The 20,119-nt window shown below is 42.7% G+C and overlaps 1 protein-coding gene across 1 annotated transcript in view; it reads left to right on the top strand.

The window, feature by feature from the left end:
- brip1 (BRCA1 interacting helicase 1) overlaps window positions 1–20,119 on the top strand; it is a 321,080-nt gene that overhangs the window by 103,110 nt on the left and 197,851 nt on the right. Inside the window, exon 15 of the mRNA XM_041196890.1 lies at window positions 1,296–1,457. Within this exon, the coding sequence (XP_041052824.1) occupies window positions 1,296–1,457 (162 nt within the window). The remainder of the gene's footprint in view (window positions 1–1,295; window positions 1,458–20,119) is intronic.

Raw genomic sequence — 20,119 nt, 5'->3', positions numbered from 1 at the left:
ATATTCTTTTAAATATTTTATGAATGAAGTATATTTTTGCAAAAAAAAAGTTAGGGATGGGCAACACATGCTGACCTTGCCAGTGATACCCACATCCCATGAAAGAATAAAAAAAAATCAGGGATTTAATGTGACCTATGTATGGCTTAGTACCACATAATACAATGCATTTTCTTAAGAAGCTATTGGGGAAGCTTTAAAGTAAATTCTAAAGAATAGTAACACTTTACTGACTCTGGCAATAATGTAGTTGATCAAGAAAAAAAGCTAATGTGGCATGACACCTATCAAAACTTAACCAGATTATGTCTTGTGTATAATGAGTGATGTCTTTGATAAAGGCAAAATACTGCAGATGCTGGAAATCTGAAACAAAAACAAAAAATGCTGGAAAATCTCAGCAGGCCTGACAGCATCTGTGGAGAGAAAGACAGAGTTGACAGCATCTGTCAGAGCCCTGAAGAAGAGTCTTAGGGACTCGAAATGTTAACTCTGTCTTTCTCTCAACAGAGATGTCTTTAAGGCTGTTTTATGTATTTACTATTCTCACTTAAGTCTTGGATTAAACTATTAATTGAGATCTGAGGGAGCAATAATTGTATATTTTCTTTATTAGTCTTTGTCAGTATTAGTATGACATCTTCAGCATGTTTAAGTTTTCTAGTCACTGAGAACTATGTTCTAAATCTTGGTTATCCTTATTATATTTGGTTACACCGGGTTCCAGATATGTGCCTCTTTACTATGGTCATTACCTTTATGTTCTCATCTGCTAGTTCTTACCAATGTAATTTTATTCTGCTCTTCCCACACCATGACTTCCTGGTTTCATTCCCATTCTGCCAGCCTCATATTTTCCATCACTCTTCCATTTCTAATTTTAGTGGGATACAAGTGCTGAAGGCAGATTATTGAGGCGCATTGCCAGAAGCATGGCAGCTATACAAGATGCCACTCCTAGAACAAATTTTAGACTTGACAGTGAAAGGCATACAGCTTTGTTATTTCACACTAAGATTTAGAAGTTGAATGACACAGCAGGCAGGTTGTTCGTCCATTGATATATAATGTTAAGGTGGGGGGGGGGGTGGTACAAATATAGCCTGCAGTAAAATTCAGAGATGAGGTAAAATTTTGCTAGTTATGATGTAGAGAGACACTATCACACAAAAAAGTCATCCTGTATTACTTATGTAAACACAAATGGGTCAATTTGTAATAATGTCAGTTTGGGACAAGATTAATTCACTAAGTCCTAAATTCCTGCACCAGTAACTGACTTTATTTTTCTCTAGGTATGGGTAGGAACAATTGGAACAGGACCAAATGGGCGAAAACTCTGTGCCACTTTCCAACACACAGAGACGTTTGAATTTCAGGATGAAGTAGGAGGTTTGCTGCTGAAGATTTGTCAAGCTGTCACTCAGGGAGTACTCTGCTTTCTACCTTCTTACAAGGTAACAATAATAAACAATATTGCACCAATCGCTTCTAAGAACCTTGTAGTGTGATGTAGCCAAGTATTTCCTTCTAATAATGTAGCCTTATGATGCTGTCCACTGCAAAATAGCACATTTTTGTACACTTAGAAAATATTCTAAATTTTGAAGGGACAGCTGTCATCTATGTGCTGTTATTTTACTTGGCAAAGCCAGTTAGCCAGTCATGTTTTCATTAAAGCAGTGACGCTGATTTCAATGCAAGTATTTCTAAAATACCTTTTTTACAGCTGTCATTTCAAAATCCAATGGCTGCACTCAACACTCCATATTTGTTTTGTTTCAATTTGAAAGTTAAGATGAAGTTATAGACAGTAACAAAATAAAATGGAGAAAAGATGGATGGGAAATAAAACTGGAGATAAGTTATAAATAAAAACAGGAAATGCTGGAAAAGCTCAGTAGGCCTGGTAGCATTTGTGGAGAGAGAAGCAGAGTTAATGTTTCAAGTCCCTATGATTTTTCTTCAGAGCTAAAGAGAAGTAAAAATGTGATGAATTTTATACTGTTTAAGACGGAGTGGAGCAAATGAAGCAAGATAGATAGGTGACAGCTAAGGAGAGATTGACAAAGATGTCATGGGCACAAGACAAAGGGAGTGTTAATGGTAGTGGTAAAGAGTAAAGAAGGTGCTGAAGGTGGTATAAAGGTAAGATAGCAGGAAGTATTAATAGCAGAACAAGGGTCAGTGCTCCGTGAAAGCACAACATAGAAACAAGTGACAGATAGCCCTGTGGGGGGAGGGGGGTTTGGGGAAAAAGTATTTTAAAAAATGAATAAAAGAATAAAATAAAAATAAATAAATAAAGAGGATTTAAAAAGGGGCCAAAAAAGAGGTGAAAGTTCATGGTCTGAAGTTGTTGAACTCAATGTTTAGTCCGGAAGGCTGTAAAGTGCCTAATCAGAAAATGAGGTGCTGTTCCTCCAGTTTGCCAAGTACAGACACATGGGCATGAGAGCAAGATGGTCTGTTGAAATGACAAGCTACAGGAAAATCACAACAGGTGGGAGCATGACCCAGATCTTTTGGAGAGCAAGAGAGTAATTTGTTGGAAATGCACTCTTCCTAGTTTCATCTGTTCTTTTAAAGCAAATGTATATAGCAAATATCACAGACACTTTTATTCTGAGAAGAAAAATAATGAATAATTGAACAAGCTAGGACTGGCACAATTTGTTAGATATAGCTTTTCCACCAGAAGGATCTATTCAAATCCAATGCAGACTAAAGGGATATAAGTATACTCTCTCTGACAACTGTAAAAGCCAAGTTAAATGAGCTTTGTATGTTGTGACTGATCTTGACACTGATATAACAAGTGGTAATTTCAGTGGTAAAACTGTTGTTGTGAACTCATTTGTTTTCCGTTTATGAATAATCAAGAGACGTCGGGGTCAAGTGGAGATACTACAGCTTAAAGCGTAGTGAATGCACTATTAATATAATTCTGTTGAAAGAGTCAGAGGAACTGTTATTGTGAGACTTTGATGTTGACAATATATGGAGAAAATTTAAAACTGGGTGGAATCGTCCCAGATTTGCACTAAGTACGGTAGCAGGTAGGAGAAAGGACGATTTACCCACTGGCTGCAATGGCAGCTTTTTGTATCAAATCGTCCCCTTCCTGGTATGTCCCACCTCATTAATAATGTGTTCCTGGGAAACACACTGGGTCACTGGTCTGGCAGCTGATTCACCCATCCTGCCGTCGCCTCAGGCCTTCAGTAATCTGGGCGCCATTTTTAAAGGGCTTGCAGAGAGCTGGCACTCTCTAAGGGATTGGAATTTGCTGCAAAGTCATGGCTGCCAAAGGGAGCAAACATGTTGCCCCCAAATTTAGCAACATCTCCCTCGAGCGCCGACTGGATGCAGCGGAGGCCCGCCGCCAAGTCCTCTACCCCAGCTCTGGGCGAAGACCAGCAAGCAAGGCCACCATTCCAGCATGGGAGGCAGTGGCAGCGGTGGTCAGCTCCAACATTCTGCAAAAGAGGACAGCCATCCAGTGCAGGAAGAGGATAAATGCTCTCATCTGTTCTGCCAGCATAAGTCAACCAACTCATCACTCTCAACTCACAATACCATGACACATCCACAGGGATCTCGCACATCAAGGGACAACACCACAAACTCTCACACAGCCCTTACCTCCAACAGGCTCATATCCTCTGGAGCTCGCATCCTCATCCCATCCATGGCTCCGCTCACTACACAAACATCTCACACTGCGCTATGCTCACACAGTCCATCTGTTTTCATGCAGGAACAGCAGGGAGAGGTCCCAGACTAGGAGTGGAGTGGCCCACATTAGGTCCCTCACTCACTTTGAGAAGCGTGCCATCGCGCTGACTGGTGAGGACATGGACTGTGTCTGTGGCGACGGTGAGGTTGGCCGTGAACACCCACGTGAGGTTCCTGTACCACATCATCCCTCTCTCAATGTAACTGTGAGTGCTCTCTCTCCTGCTTTTGATTCTGCTGCCATGCAGTAATTATCTCTACTTTAGGTTCACAGCGAGCTCTCAAGCGACTGACACCCTCAGCCAGCCAGCCCTTCAGCTCCAGCCAGGTCCTCACCTCCAGCCAAAAAAGACACCTCCACTGAAGAGCTGGAAATAAGCAGCCTGGAAGGCCCGTCACAGCACTTACACCCTCCACCAGCGCAGAGAGACAACTTCGGTGGGATCTAAATCTAGATCAGGCTTGGGTTTGCAATCTTGTGGTCACTGCATGGGCACATGTCCGCAGCAAGAGGAGGCAGGCTCAGCCAAGCTCCCTCAGCAGTTCTCCAAGTGCCAGGAAGAGGCATCTGTGAGGTCTGAATCAGATGACGAACCTTCAGCCTTCCGGCTGATTGTGGAGAGTCAGAAGAACGCGGGGGGAAATCACACAGAACTGTTGGAAGCCCTCAACAAAGTGGCATGTGAGTCAGAGGAGTGTGTCTGCCTGCTCTCTGATGAAGTGGTGCCCACATGTGCACGCATTGAGGCCTCCATGGGATGGTGGATGCCATGGAAACCCTGGTCCAGCAGAACGTGGAAATGCATGCAGACCTGCACTCCATCGCGGTAGCCATGGATGAGTTCCTGTAATGGCAATGCAAGGGGAAATGGAGCACCTCGACATCCCTCCAGGTACTCCTTCCCCTCAAGGAGTCAGGCCGGGGCCCTCGCGCATCCGAGGAGCAGCAGCTGGACACCCCAGGGTCATCCACTCAGGAATCTCAGTGGCTGTCCTCTCCCTCCGAGTCCCCTCTGCCTATGACGCCCTCAACCTTGTCCGCTGTCACCGCAAAAGGAGTAGCTGGCCCGCAGGAGGACAGCCAAAGCAAGCTGGAGTTCTCAAGGCCTTGGCGGTTCAGAGGAACCACATCAAAGTCATCAGAGGCAACAGGGCCAGCCAATGCACAAATTGTCTCTACCCCTTCTGCGGATTCCAGGGCAGCACCTCGAAGAAGTAATAGGCCTAGAAAAGTTTAAAAATTTCCGATCACAAGTGGTTACACGGGTGAACGCATTTTGTCACTTTATAACCTGAAAATATATTCACTTTCACTGACTAATGTGAAGTGGTGTCCTTCAGCTTCATTGTCAGCTTCGCGAGTCCTCCCCCAGCATCTCCCCAACTAGCAGTTCAACTGCATACTACCAGCCCACGAGTGATTCTGGAGGGAGAAGTGTGTGTGTAGCTGGGCCTTTTGGAGCCTTGTGCAAGCATTGTCCCACGCACATGGAGCCTTCCTCAATCACACTCATCTTACCGTCCCAAGCACTTTCAGTGCTGCCTGCTGGGGTTCTCTTTCAGTTGTCCATCTGAGCTGACCTGGACCACCACCCACTTACTGATCGCACTCCCATGCAGCACTTGTGCCCGCCCAAAACGAGGCTCCTCTCAGTTACGATTTCAAAAATGTTGTTGTAGTAAGGTGCCCCTGTCAGCTGCCCCTGTCTTTTCCCCTCTCCCAGTCACCCATTTCCTTTCCCCCATCACTGTTGACTCACCTTCCACCTTCCCATGTTCACCTACCAACCAGAATCCTTTTCTTTCCAGGATATCCAGGTGAACATGCATGTTCCCTACCTTCCTGAGAATCCCTCTCCCATCCACATTGACCGCCCAACCTCCTTCCCACCCCCTGGGTCTATGTCTGCTTCAGAGTCCCCACCAACCACCCTCGCCATCCCTTCTACTACTACCGTCGCACCCTCACCCTACCACCCTTCCGGCTCACTATCCCCGCTAATGCTCACCATTCCCTCCTACCACGCCCACCCTCAGTTTGCTCCCCACGAGGCAGCCATTGACTCCATGGACCCCTACATTGCATATTCACCTGACCATTCTCCCTCCACTCCCTCCTCCACCTTTTACTCCGTCCCCTCACCCGAACTCCTTCCTTTCCCTGGACTCCTTCAACTCTCTGAACTCCTTCCTCCCCCTGGTTCACTCCGACCCCCCGAACTCCTTCCGTTACACCTGCCTCACCCCTTATACCTAGCTCCCCAGCTGCCACGTTCTTCCCCGTTACACCCTCCTCCCCTGTACTCCAACCCCACCCCACATCAGCATGACACCTTCGCTTCCCCCCCACCCTATTGTACACTTCCTCTTCCAGTCAAACCTAGACATTCCTTCCCCAGCCCCTCCGGCTGTCACTTGTAACAGCCCATAGCCAAGACCACAGTGTCCCGAAGCAGACCCCAGACATCAACGGAAACCTCCCACCTTCTGTGAGCTGCTTCGCGGTGGAGCCACATCCATGAGAATCCACCCAGCATGTGATGCATGTGTTCCTCCAGGGTCTGGTAGCTGTAGGGCTCCATCATCTTCTGCTCCTAAGATGTCTGTGATGTGAGCAAGGCTGTAATGGTAAGTCCCAACTTCTGTACCTCACATTTGTGAAGACATGTTCTGGACTGGCATGTTTTCCCACCGACTTGGCTGGTAAACTTGACGTGGGGGGGATAATTCTGGCGAAAAGGCAAGATGATGAGATGCAAATGCATTGAAATTATGTTCCTGACATCCAGCGTTGGGAAAGGTGGCCCGCCATTGATGTGTGGAGCGGACAATCGCAAACTGGTTTCGTGACAGTGTGAAACCGATTTTTGGCCTTCTCACCATATTGTCTGCTCACGCCCATCGTAACACCTGATGCCAATGGGGGTGGAAAAATCCCAGCCAGTGTGTTTGTTTTTGTGTGGCTATATTTTTTTCCTTGTATGATTTTTATTGAGGTGTACACTCTTGGCTATTGAGGCAGGGAAATAGCTAATCACTATATAAATGGAGGTGAATAAGAGAGCACTTTGACTTTTCCCTTGACTTCAATAGGAAAGCATTTAAACACTGTTAAATGCCTTCCCGCACAGTGTAGCTGGGAATAAGAACAATAATCTTAAAATCAGAGCTGGGCCATTCAGGACAGCAGTTGGGATCCACTTGTTCACGCAAAGGATGGCGCAAGTGTAGACGATAACCCAAGTAATCATTTTAAATCTGAGGTCAATAGATTTTTGCTAGCTAATGGTATTAAAGGAGATGGAACAACATTCCTTGTTAGCAGCATGATTGTACAGCAATCCAAAAGTTCCTGTGTGGACTGTGCACAAGTTGACCCCTTTAAGATACCACGTGTACATGGCTGCGCAAATAAATTTAAAGAAGGTGAGCACTTTAATCACCCGTGCACTGCAAAAATAAATTGGGGGGAGTGTTGATTATGGAGTCAAGGTTGGTAAATGGAGTTAGGATACTGATCAGCCATGATTTCTTTGAATGTCCGAAAGACTGAAGGAGCTGATTGGCCTACTCCTGTTACTGTATTCCTAACTTGTATGGTGAAATTGAAGACATGATCATTGCTTTGCCATTAGGCATCAGTGCTCTTAAAACTGTGTCAAATGTTTTTCTGCAGGGTAAACTAAAATTATTTTGAATATTTTACCATATATTTCTATTAAGTGAACTTCTATTTCATTTGATTTATTGCACCAGTTTTTAAACAATTTTTTTCTGAGCATGTTCCATGAGCATCAAGCCAATTTTAGTATCCTATCCGAGTGGCACTCTTTGATCCTGGTCAACATCACAGTCCTGTTGTTACAAACATGCACAATTCTAGTAGTGACCTGTGGATCATAATTAGAAGTGGAAACTCTGCCAAATTTTCCCCTTTCACTTCCTACTCCTGGGCATTGAGGCCAATTGTAATACTCCTGTTGCTAGTTGGGCTGAAACGAAGTAACAACAAAGATCTGAGATCTTCCTGTCTATATGGTTAAGCTCACACACTTCTTTAACCAACTGAGCCACCAGGGACTCTTTTTAAATGTTGAAGATAAAAATGGTTGGAATTATTTGTCTTCTCAAACGAGCTCACCAGGTTGTTTATTGGGGAGAACATGTAGCGTGTGTGACCAGCCAATATTTACTTCTACATTGTCCTTTGAAGGCATATATTTCTTGCTTGAGATGGAGCCCCTTGGGTGCGGAACATGTTTGATACATCACTTAATGTTCGTGCATGACACAGTTTCGATAGGCCTCCTGACCATAGAGATCAAAGCCAATTTTGATCCTGTCTTTACCTGGCACCTGCAGGTGCACATGAGCAAGTGTTACTGGATAACCATTAGAATTGGAAACCATGGGAAATTTTATTCCCATTTCTTAAGGAAGTCAAGATCAATTGTAGCAAGGCTAACTAACTCTCCAGGTGACATTAACGCATATAGCATAGATGGGGAATTGAACCTTCTTAGTCTGTAAGGCCCAGTTGTGTGCTGACTTAACCAGGTGAGCCATCGGGAGGACCAGGAATTGAGGTTAGTTTTTGAAGTGCATTTACTTACCTCCAATTAGAAGATTAACTGCAAATTATACTGTGAAACAATAATGTAATTTATGGCTTTGTAATGCAGTGGTGTATCACTGCTTACTGTGTAGAATGTTAGGCAACAAGATCACAGCCATATTTCCATACAATGCGAGCGAGTCTTGATCTCAGCTGTTGGGAGAAGCGTTGAACAGGAATGGCTGGTTCATTAGTTGATAATGGAACAGTATTGCCTGGAAACTTGCCAGCTTTCTCAAACAGAAAATAGGTCAAGGAAACTTGAGGAAAAGAAGAAAATTACTTTGAAAGCTGAGGCAATAAAAATATTTAGAAATCTGATAAGTCAAAAAGTAATTGAAATATGTTTACACTGGCTGATTTGACATATCTAAATCAAGTACATTTTTAATCGTATAGTTCAAGATGTGTAAAAGAAGTTATATACTTGAAGCAGTTACTTAACGTGGTTGCACTTAACAGAATTTTCTATAGAAGTGGGAGAAAATTTTGGCCTAAAACAAAATAATTGTATTTGTCTGATGTAAATTCAATTATTTCATTAAATCCTGTTGACATTGCCGAATAATTGATTTTAATTAAATGTAGCAGTGTCTGGTGTTAGCAAATATCTCAGTTAAAGCTTTGCCTGGCTTGCATACTGAAACAGATGCCCTATAAACTGTTTAAAATCTAATAACAATAGCTTGAGACTTCAGCATCCTAGTGTGCGTGTAATGTAGTTTCTGTGAAGATCCATCAGATGGCTGCAAAGGACAAGATTTGTAGTTGACGGCACCCTTCTGTCTATGAGAGATGATGGACACATAGCAAACAATCTATTTCAGATGGGGTGTCTTCATATTGTGCACCTTTGCTGATGGCTGAAGAGGCCAATCCTTGAGAGGCAGGTTCTGCCACATGTGCTGCACATGAAGCTTCCAAGTGTCATTGTATTTGTTGTTTACGGCATTGGCACCTTTTTCCAAGCTGCAAGCATCCCTGAAGAGGAGCTATTTGAGTCCCACTGGTTGTTTGGCTCCAGCTACCTCACCATACCGAAAGTTCTTGGATATGCAACTGCCTTCCATCCTGTGGACATGCCTGAGCCAATGAAGCCACCTTTGTTTGATGAGTGCTAACAAACTTGGGAGCTTTGCCTTTGAGAGAATTGCCGCATTCATGATTTTGTCCTGCCAGAATATACCCGTACTGTGCTACAGTCATTGAAGGTGGAGTTTCTTTTCCTGACACCTGTGTCATCCATGTTTCACAGCCATACAACAAGGTGCTGAGAACAGAGGCCTTATAAAGCATCAGCTTATTTCTAAGGATCAGCAGGATATTATTCCATGCACGTTTCGTAAATCGGTCAAAGGTGGTAGCTGCTTTCCCTATGTGTATATCAAGCTCTGCATTGAGAGACCGTAAAGACAGAATTTGCTAATCACTTTCAGTAGGGTGTTATTTAGTATGATGCGGAAATGCAACACCTTGTTCCATGATCACGGTTTTCTTGAGGCTTATAATCAGGGAGAACAAGTTACAAGCGTAGGAGAAATTGTCCATGAGTTTTTGTAACTGAGGAGCTGAAGTAGACAGCCAATTTTCCCTAAAATCTTGCAGAGCCCAATTCTGTTAACGGTGTCAAATTCCTCAGTGAGATCAATGAAAGTAAGGTAAAGAGGCATATCCTTGTAGCTGGTGTATGGAGAAGATTGTGTCCACAGTAGATCTGTCAGCACAGAAAACATACTGTACTTCTGGGTGCACTTGTTCCGCAAGTGGATGAAGAGCTATAACTTCCGAGCTCCAGGGCAGTGTAGCCAGGCGGGTAGACCAAAGATGCGCTGGGGAATCCCCACTCCACCGCCCCCCCCCCGCCCCCAGAAGTTTCCAGGTAATGATTGCATGACAATTGCCCAGGCAGTTCAAACTTCCTTTTGGCAATTGTCCTGTACTGGGAGCTATCTGAAAATGCAATTTGAATCACAAACCTTGGATGGTTCCAACTGTCTTGCAGTCATGCTTAACTAGAAGAATTAAAACCACTTCTAGCTTCTGGATAACTATAACAGTGACTCACCCCAACCCCCCAGGCGCGGCACCCCCCCCCCCCCCCCCCCCCCCCACCCCACTCCTGGACCCCCACCACTCTGCTCCAACTACCCTGCAGACCCAGCCTATCCACAACCCCCTGCCAAATCCTATCTACTTACCTTATGCACTTACCTTCTCTCTGGCTTGCCAAAGTGGCTGGACCTTTAAACTTACCTGCTTTACAGCAGCTGGTGCTGTCAAAAAAGGGGCCATGGCTTACTCTCGATTGATCTGCCCTCAACTGTAGCCCTCAGGAACTTGTTGTGCTACACAGATCTTGCTTGGTCTGAGTCGGAAGGTCAGGCGAGATAGCAGTGGCTGGATTTCAAGGTAAATAATTACTATTGGAGTGGTATTACGACTCAATTGCCATGCCACAGGAAGTTACAGGCCAAAGTCATTTAAGTATGACCCTAACAAAGGCTGCCCTGGTGACGCTAAGGAATGAGATGCCCCTGTTGTTTCCGTCTCCTCTGTCGCATTTGTTTTTTTTTCCCTTCATCTTACGGGATATGGGTGTGATGATTTTTGTATTACACACCTCTTCTGGAACAGAGACTACTTGTCAGCAGAGAAAGAGAAGGGCATAAAAAGTGCAGCAATAGACAGGACCCTCTGTGCTTGAGCAGTTTGGCTAGGATTCCATCTTTGCTGGGTGCCCAAGTGATGAGGGTTCTTCATCTAACTCATCCATGACAGGAAGATGCGGGAGAGTATCAAGAATAGTCTGAATGATATCCGACTCACAGGAGTATAGCTAACAGCAGTATTCAGCCCAGTGGGACATCTGTTTACTTCTGTCAGTGAGTACTTCATTATCTGCCAACTTCTGGAGAACAATTTTGATGACAGTAGGACCATCTTTCATTGTGAGGGAATCTGTGTCTTTAAATGTTTTGAAGGAGACCTTAACTCAAATAGAAACTGAACTGAAAAGAGAAAAAGAAACAGAACAGGTAAACATAGAAAGGAAACTGACCCTCTTGGTTTCTAAGGAGGTAAGAAACAAACTGAGGTTTAGAAACGAAAACTTCTGGCCAGCCAACCAACCCTAATTGAAAGATATATAACGACATAGATCAGTCCAACTGAGTAGTGGCAGCTGATGAGTCCATTGATGCAAGTTACAAGCAAGCTGAAGAAGATGGAGGCTAGATCCAGAAGCTGAGAATAGGCAATTATATAGTTGTTGTTACTGTTTCTGTTAGTTGAAGATAACATTGGTGGATCTACGTCATCCAGACCAAATTGAGCAGGTTCTGCAAATGTGTGCCATTTGTGGTGAAGACCATGCCCGTGGAACTCAAGTTGGTTGTACGCTGCTGTCGACTGGGGATCAGATTAGCTCCTAGAAGGAGAGGAGCTGAAATTCCTCATGAGGAAGACGGAGTTTGAAGGACTTTGTGGCTGAGTGGATTGCTGAGCTAATTTGTTAGATCTGTCTTAGTAGCCACTTAATGTGCAATTTATAGTTTATATTTGACCACAATTTGCCAGTTAATTCATGTTTAACTTGTTAAACTCTGGATGTTATAGTATAGGATAGGTAGTATTTAGTGTTTGCTGCGTTGACTCTTGCATAGTAAAAATTCCTGTCTTTAAATTATGGAATCTTGTGGCTTTATTCCTTTAGTAAATAATTGGGCTTTTGAATTTCTTCTACTTTTTAAAAAAATATAGTTACTGGTCTCTACTAAAACCATAACATCATACATAGCTTGTAGATTTCCTTTGTCACAGGCAGTTTGGATTTCTTTACATAAGTTGATCTATGTGCATTATCTCCCTATCTTTTGCATGGCTGACTTGGCTACTTACAGAAAATGCAGTGTTTTAACTGTTGGGCTTATGTTGCGCATCATGTAGCCTTTGTTTTTTGCATCAATGGCAAATATCATCTCAGATGAGTAGCTCTCAAACTAGTGCTTTTGCAAGTTCCACCTGTATCAAATGATGATGCTTTTGCTACCCTATAGGTGATTGTAGCTTGGAAGTCACGAAGCTCATCGATACCAGCATCGGCACTCCCTGGTAAACCTTTGGGTGGCAGTTGTTCTAATGATGGTATGAAGTCCTAGGATTTGGCATTATTACATGTTCAAGGGATGTTGGTGTGTGCCAGGCTATCGTGTTCAGAATGTGAAACGTTCGTGAACTGATGCTGACACGAGTGCTTGGTGTTGCAATCAGCCGCTGGGTGACGCTATGATACCTAGTGGCAATGTCTGCCCTGAAGGGAGTTGGTGATGCAGAGTCCATTCATGACATAAAGCTCAAGAAGGCATTGTCTGTTATCGTTGCTTTTGCCCGCCCTGTGACAACTGAGGCAGATGGGCCGTGAATCACAGTCTGCCCCAACACGTGCATTGACGTCACCCAGGATGAATAATGTTATGATCCTTGGCCAGACCCTGGGACGTGGAGGGGGCGATCCGGTTAGGGACCAATAATGTTTTGTCTAAAGTAGATAAAGTTGGAGATTCAAGACACTAAGTGAATAAAGCCCCAAGATTCCATGGAATTTGAATAAACAGAAAGATAAAACAATTTAAAATATGTATCTTATACTCTGATAGTCAGGGTAAGTATGAGGTACGTGTGAATTAATAGGTGAACTGTGGTCAGACACACCACACTGCACAATAGATGGCAGATGCAACCAAATTAGATTCTGTGGATTTCTCAACAACTCATCCAGATGTTTGTCACATTGTGAGCCAACTAATTCTCACTGAAGCTTCGTCTTTCTCACAAGGGTTTCCAATCTCCACATTTGAAGTACTCGCCTTGGAATTCTCTTCAAGAGTCACTCCCACTCAGACGTCTTCAATTAAGACCCACCGCGCAGGGTTTCAACCCCAACTTCTGAGATTCCTTCCCCCTGGATCTCCGAGTACACTCAAGTTTCATCTTCCACGTACAATTTCAGATCTTTGGCAGTGCCAAACAGAACAGCACTGCCCCAAAGGGGTACCTCTGCCCAATGACCTGCAGCACAAAGTCACCAACCTTCGGCTGCCTTCTCAGACCTTCAGAGCTCCTTTCGTGCCCACTTCGCTCAAAGTCTGCTTCCTGCGGCTCGCTCTTGAACTCGGAGCCTGATACTCTGCTCCTTACTTTAACTTCACTAAAGGGACTTATTCTTGCTCCCTGGCTTTTATCCCTTATCTGGCCTTTTGGGACCTCTCCCTGTCCCCTTTCTGTGTCCTGCTCCCTGGAACACCTACAAGATAATGGTGCTCTGTCTCAGGTCACTTGACATGCCTTTTTGCACTGTTTTCTCTTTTTGTGCAAGCATGCAGGGCTGGTCCCTGGCCTGAAGAATGTGGAATAAAAACCCGAGCTGCTCGCGTGCAGCCAATTCCTGGCCAACACATGTGCAAGAGGCACGAGGATCGTCCGGAACCTCCAACCTTTAAACTAAGGTAAGTATTAGAATTCATCACAATAACCTGTTGCCATTTGGGATGCTTCTCAGAATGGCACCTAAGGAATTGTAGATTTGTAGGTGTGTTAGAAATTAATACCTCCAGCATTGCAATTTTAGTTTTGTTGCTGCATGTTCTTTAGAGAATAAAGGACATGTTACTGATAATGGCATTCCAATTTTTATGACCAATTTTGGAGGAGGGTAGACAAAGCAAAATAAAATGTCCATATTAATTTTGGCAATTGCTGACCCTTAAGGTTCAACATCCATTATCTGTGATTGATCTTGTTGATTCCGTGTTGTGCAGCCTTTGGAAATGTGATGCCCGATTGGTTTCACCCTTTCTCTAGTTATGCTTATGTGTTTGGTTGACTAACAACAGGTTTAGAAAACACATTTGTGGAATGGGGATCTTGGACTTGATCTCAAAACATGCAGCCCCTCAGGAGTTTTCAAATGCATAACCAGTGCTAACCAGTCTTAAACCTGTAACTGCATAGCATTAGTGATTCATTTGGTTTTAAAATACTAGAAAACCACTGCATGCATGCTCAGCTTTTATATTTAATCTACTTCATCCTGTACTGTTAACTCTTGCTAATTACCATAATACACAAGTTTGTGTGGTTTTCATAATTATATTTCTTGTGTCTGCAAAGCATATTATTACTTGTACAGGAACTATTTAGCCACAGTGCAAACCTTCTGTAATCTTTATGAAATTTGTTTCCAGGCAGGTATTGCATAGTCATGTGCTACGCAGCAAAAAGTCTTCCTTAGCTGCAAAACCAAGTGAGAATTTGCCTAGTGTTGTATTATAATGATTAAGAGTTTCTAAATTTTGGGGCCATTGGTGAGGAAAGTGCTGACCAATGCCAGAAGAGAGATACTGCATCATCCTAGTGACTCTTTGCACATCCAGTAAGATGATGTAAGGTATTTTTTTTACAGATCCTTAATTTTGATCAAATGGAATTTCTAACTTACAAGCCAGTTTGATTTGTGACCAAATCATTTGAATTGATCCCAGAATTTAATTGTGGAGGAAGGGATCTTATTTCAGCCTCTAAGGTTGCAATAATTGTGATACTTTAGAAATATTTTTGTAAACATGTTACAGACTGTCAGAAATTGTGTTTCATCCCCCACCATCAATTAAAGTACCTCTGATATAGAAGACTTATGTTGTCTTGTGTTGATAGTGTTGCAGTTCATTGTGTGTTATTAAGAGATTATTTTCTCCTACCCGATCGCATGATCTGCAGCCAACCATTTCTCACTCGAGGCAAAAGCAGGTGATGTATACCATACCAAACAACAGACAGGCAGGATTGCTGTAACATATGGGTTGCTTTCTAGCTTTGACCTTGCACTGAAGAGTCCTGTGGCTTTATAACTTTGTATACACTGACCCCAAATCCACTCAGAACCATGTGCATTTCTGTACTGAATCCCAACCATTTGTTTTGTATGTCATGGTTCTCTGCATTTAATTTATTGCTGTTAAGTGTATAACTAATTTTCAGCACTGTTTTACACAGTTAGCTGGCATGTTTAATAAGAAATAGTTATATGGCATGTAGTACTGAAAGAAACACTGATTTATTGTGAGAAACAGAGAATAGATGGCCTTGGTAAGGTACCGCATTTATACAATTAGTGTACCTGACTGCATAGCTAGCACAAAGGACCATGTCATGAGTGTGTTATGTCTGTTTGCTCAGACTCTAGTGATTAAGTCTGACGTGCACTGTACTAACATTTATTGTTGTCAGTGCAATGCAGCATGACACAGGTCATGGGCCACTTCATTGTGTAAGTAGAATTTTATATTGACAAAAGTACAATTTATAATTGCTTAAAGCGTTTTTAATATTATTGTTTCATTGGTTGGGTTCTATTGATGACTAATTACCATGGCATTTGAAGTATTTAATTGTGGTTATAGCACTGCAGATTATATACTTACAAGCCCAAATTATTATATGCATAACAGAATAGGCTTTCAAAAATTAGTAGAGAAGAAATTTTGAATTTTGAGGAATATGTTTGCACCCAACAGCTTTGTGGTGCAGTTCATTTGAAGACTTGTTCAAATTAATGGTTTGCCCACAAGCTCTTGACCTTGGCCAAGGCGTCTCCATTAATTCTAAGCAAAAGTTACTTGTATCCTTATGGAAAGAAGAGGAGAACTGAAAATTGAGTTGCTGTGAATTTTTAAATTGCTTTTTGGGATGTGGGCAGTGCCTTAAAGGCAGCATTTTATTGCCCAGAGAATGTGGTGATTAGCTTTCCCTGTGACCGGCTGCAGTCATTGTAATGGTACTCCCACAATGTTGTTGCATAGGGAATTCCAATTCCAAGATTCTGACCCAGCAATGGCAGATGATCACTGAAGTGTCCAAGTCAGAATATTGTGTGACTGAAATTTGAAAATGATGGTGTTCCCACAGCATGCTGCTCTTGTTTATTCTAGGTAGAGTTTGCAGAAGAGGAATATGCTGCTGAAATAACTTTGAGCTACTACTTTCTGTAAATTGGACATACTGCAGCCAGTATGCCAATGGTGGAAAGGATAGACATTGAGTCCATTGTGGGAAGCGCTGTTTAAGTGAATTGCTGTGTCCTGGATGGTGTCAAACTTCTTAAACAGTTTTGCAGATGATCCACTTCAGATGAACGCTGAGTATTCCATCACACTCCTGATGAGCCTTGTCATTGGTACAGATGCATTGAGAAGTCATGAAGTGTGTCAGTCCTTGCAGAGTTCCCAATTTCTGTGCTGTTCTTATATGCTCCGTGTTGGATTGACGTGTTCATTTCTGCTTCTGGCCAATGGTAATCGTGGATATTTGTGGGAGTCTTAATGATGGTTTGCCATTAAACACGAAGGGGAGGTGGCTGAGCTTTCTCTTGTATGAGATAATTACCTGACACTTATGTGGTTGCCCACCAGGTCATAGCAGCTGATTAGTGTGACATACTTAAGTGTTTTTTCCTGTTAGACAGAATTCTCTTGGTACAAACAAAAAGAAAATAACTTGGAAGTGATGAACAAAATATTATAAATATGTTTAGATATGGTTCAAAATTTGTTTCTGATGTCTTCTAGAAGATACAACTTGTAAGTTGTCACCTTATAGCTTAAGTCAGGAAGGTTTTAAACCTACATCAAGTCTACACTATAAAATAGTTAATTCTCTCTTTGGATAGTTAGAAGCAAATAATTTAATTTGAATGTTAACCTTTTGGGAACTCTGACAACATTTACAAACAAAAAATAAACTTGTTACAATTTTGGAATTTAGAAAATACTAATCTTTGCTTTTCTGTCAGTTTTCTTCAAAATATTGACGGACTAATGAAAGTTATTTATTAGTTTTCAGAATTGCTGCTTTCTGTTGTTTTTTTGTTTTGTTTTGAATGAAAGTAGGTTCTGTCCACATGCTATGTTTGATTCGTAGATCTGTCGGTGCTGCTTTACAAGTTGTCAGTTGGAGACTAGTCTTGGGATACAGTCTCTACTTTTCCTTCCAGCTAGAATTTTCCACTTACAGCCTTTCTTCCAGTCACAATTGATAATTCTCTGTGGATATGTGACAGACTGGGAACTTTTTCAAAACTGTTACTGGTACTTGGGGCTTATGGCAAGCTTCTTTTCTACAAACAAGCAGCGTAGATGGTCTAAGTAGTCCAAGGGGAAGTAAACCTACGAAGGCTTTTATTTTTCTGACAGTAGTAACAGATATCAAAATGTGCTGAATTGCTGTATGCAGCTACATTTCAGTGCCCGACAATTAAAGTCTGTATCGATATAGGGCTATAGTGCAAAAGGCAGAAATTTGTTGATTAAGTGTTATGCTGGTCCTATGGTTGGCATATAATTAAACTGATTCATTGCTCAATTCTGTATATGCGTCAGTTGGATACCAGTTAGATATTAGTATTGGTCTAAATCTTTGAAGGAGGCTATTTTATCTTGCTGATAATCCATTTATGATTTTTGTTGTCATATAATATGTCTTGATTTTGAGGTTTGGAAATAACCATGCAAAAACTACGGTTGTCATCTCCCATAAAGGAAAAGGGCGGCAGAGTTGATTATTATATTTTCAAAAAGAACATAGGATAGAATTTTACACCTTGCAGGTAGGCAGGGTAGAATTTTACAACTTGCGGGTGGGCCTGTACCCGACCCGAATGAAGGTGAAATAGTGTGAGATGATGTCAAGCGAGCGTCCTGACATCATCCAGCATGCACGCAATCTTCGGGTTGGCGGGCACGCACTGGTAAGACTATAACACTCTAAGACATAGGAGCAGAATTAGGTCATTCAGCCCATTGAGTCTGCTCCCCCATTCAGTCAGATCATGGCTGATCTGATAATCCTCAACTCAACAAAGAAATGGCTGACCAACTAAATACATACTTTGGTTATGTCTTCACAAAGGAGGAAACAAATAACATACCAGAAGTATTGGGGAACACAGGGTTTAGGGAGGGAGGAACTGAAAGAAATCAGTATTAGTAGAGAAATGGTGTTGGAGAAATTGATGGGATTGACAGCCGATAAATCCCAGGGCCTGATAATCTACATCCCAGAGTACTTAAGGAAGTGGCCCTAGAAATAGTAGATGCATTGGTGGTCATCTTCCGAGATTCTACAGACTCTGGAACAGTTCCTACAGATTGGAGGGTAGCTAATGTAACCCCACTATTTAAAAAGGGAGGTGGAGAGGAAACAGGGAATTATAGACCAGTCAGCCTGATGTCAGTAGTGGGGAAAATTCTAGAGTCCATTACAGAAGATTTAATAGCTGAGCATGTGGAAAACAACGGCAGAATCGGACAGAGTCGGCATGGATTTACGAAAGGGAAATCATGCTTGACAAATCTACTGGAATTTTTCGAGGATGTAACTAGTAGAGTTGACGAGGGGGAGCCAGTGAATGTAGTTTATTTGGACTTTCAGAAAGCTTTTGACAGAGTCCCACATAAGAGATTAATGTGTCAAATTAAAGCGCATGGGATTGGATGTAGTGTATTGAGATGGATAGAAAACTGGTTAGCAGATAGGAAACAAAGAGTAGGAATAAATGGGTCTTTTTCCAAATGGCAGGCAGTGACTAGTGGGGTACCGCAGGGATCGGTGCTGGGACCCCAGTTATTTGTAATATATATTAATGATTTAGATGAGGGAACTAAATGTAATATCTCCAAATTTGCAGACGACACAAAGCTGGGTGGGAGGGTGAGCTGTGAGGAGGATGCAGAGATGCTTCAGTGTGATTTGGACAAGCTGAGAGTGGGCAAATGCATGGCAGATGCAGCATAATATGGATAAATGTGAGGTTATCCATTTTGGTAGCAAAAACAGGAAGGCAGATTATTATCTAAATGGTTATAAATTGAGAGAGGGGAATATGCAACAAAACCTGGGTGTCTCGTGCACCAGTCACTGAAGGTAAGCATGCAGGTGCAGCAGGTGGTAAAGAGGGAAAATGATATGTTGGCCTTCAGAGCCAGAGGATTCGAGTACAGGAACAAGAATGTCTTGCTGCAATTGTACAGGGCCTTGGTGAGACCACACCTGGAATAGTGTGTGCAGTTTTGGTCTCCTTATCTGAGGAAGGATGTACTTGCAATAGATGGAGAGCAGCGAAGGTTTACCCGACTGATTCCTGGGATGGCGGGACTGACGTATGAGGCGAGATTGAGTTGGTTAGGATTATATTCGCTGGAGTTCAGAAGAATGAGGGAGGATCTCATAGAAACCTATAAAATTCTAAGAGGACTAGACAGGGTAGATGCAAGAAGGATGTTCCCAATGGTGGGGGAGTCCAGAACCAGGGGTCACAGTCTGAGGATATGGGGTAGACCATTTAGGACTGAGATGAGGAGAAATTTCTTCACCCAAAGAGTGGTGAGCCTGTGGAATTCGTTGAAGCCAAAACATTGTATGTTTTCAAGAAGGAGTTAGATTTAGTTCTTGGGGCAAAAGGGATCAAAGGATATGGAGAAAAACGGGAGCAGGCTATTGAGCTGGATGATCAACCATGGTCATAATGAATGGCGGAGCAGGCTCGAAGGGCCAAATGGCCTACCCCTGCTCCTAGTTTTTACGTTCAACTCCACTTTTCTGCCTTTTCCCCATTCTCTATGATTCCCTTGCTGATTAACAATCTGTCTATCTCAGCCTTGAATATACTTAACAACCCAGCCTCTACAGCCCTCTGTGGTAAAGAATTCCACAAAT

The sequence above is a fragment of the Carcharodon carcharias genome, chromosome 10 (genome assembly GCF_017639515.1).
Source record: "Carcharodon carcharias isolate sCarCar2 chromosome 10, sCarCar2.pri, whole genome shotgun sequence".
In the NCBI taxonomy this organism is placed as follows: Eukaryota; Metazoa; Chordata; class Chondrichthyes; order Lamniformes; family Lamnidae; genus Carcharodon; species Carcharodon carcharias.
Note: the sequence above shows the minus strand (reverse complement) of the source record. Positions and strands in the feature narration are given on the sequence as shown.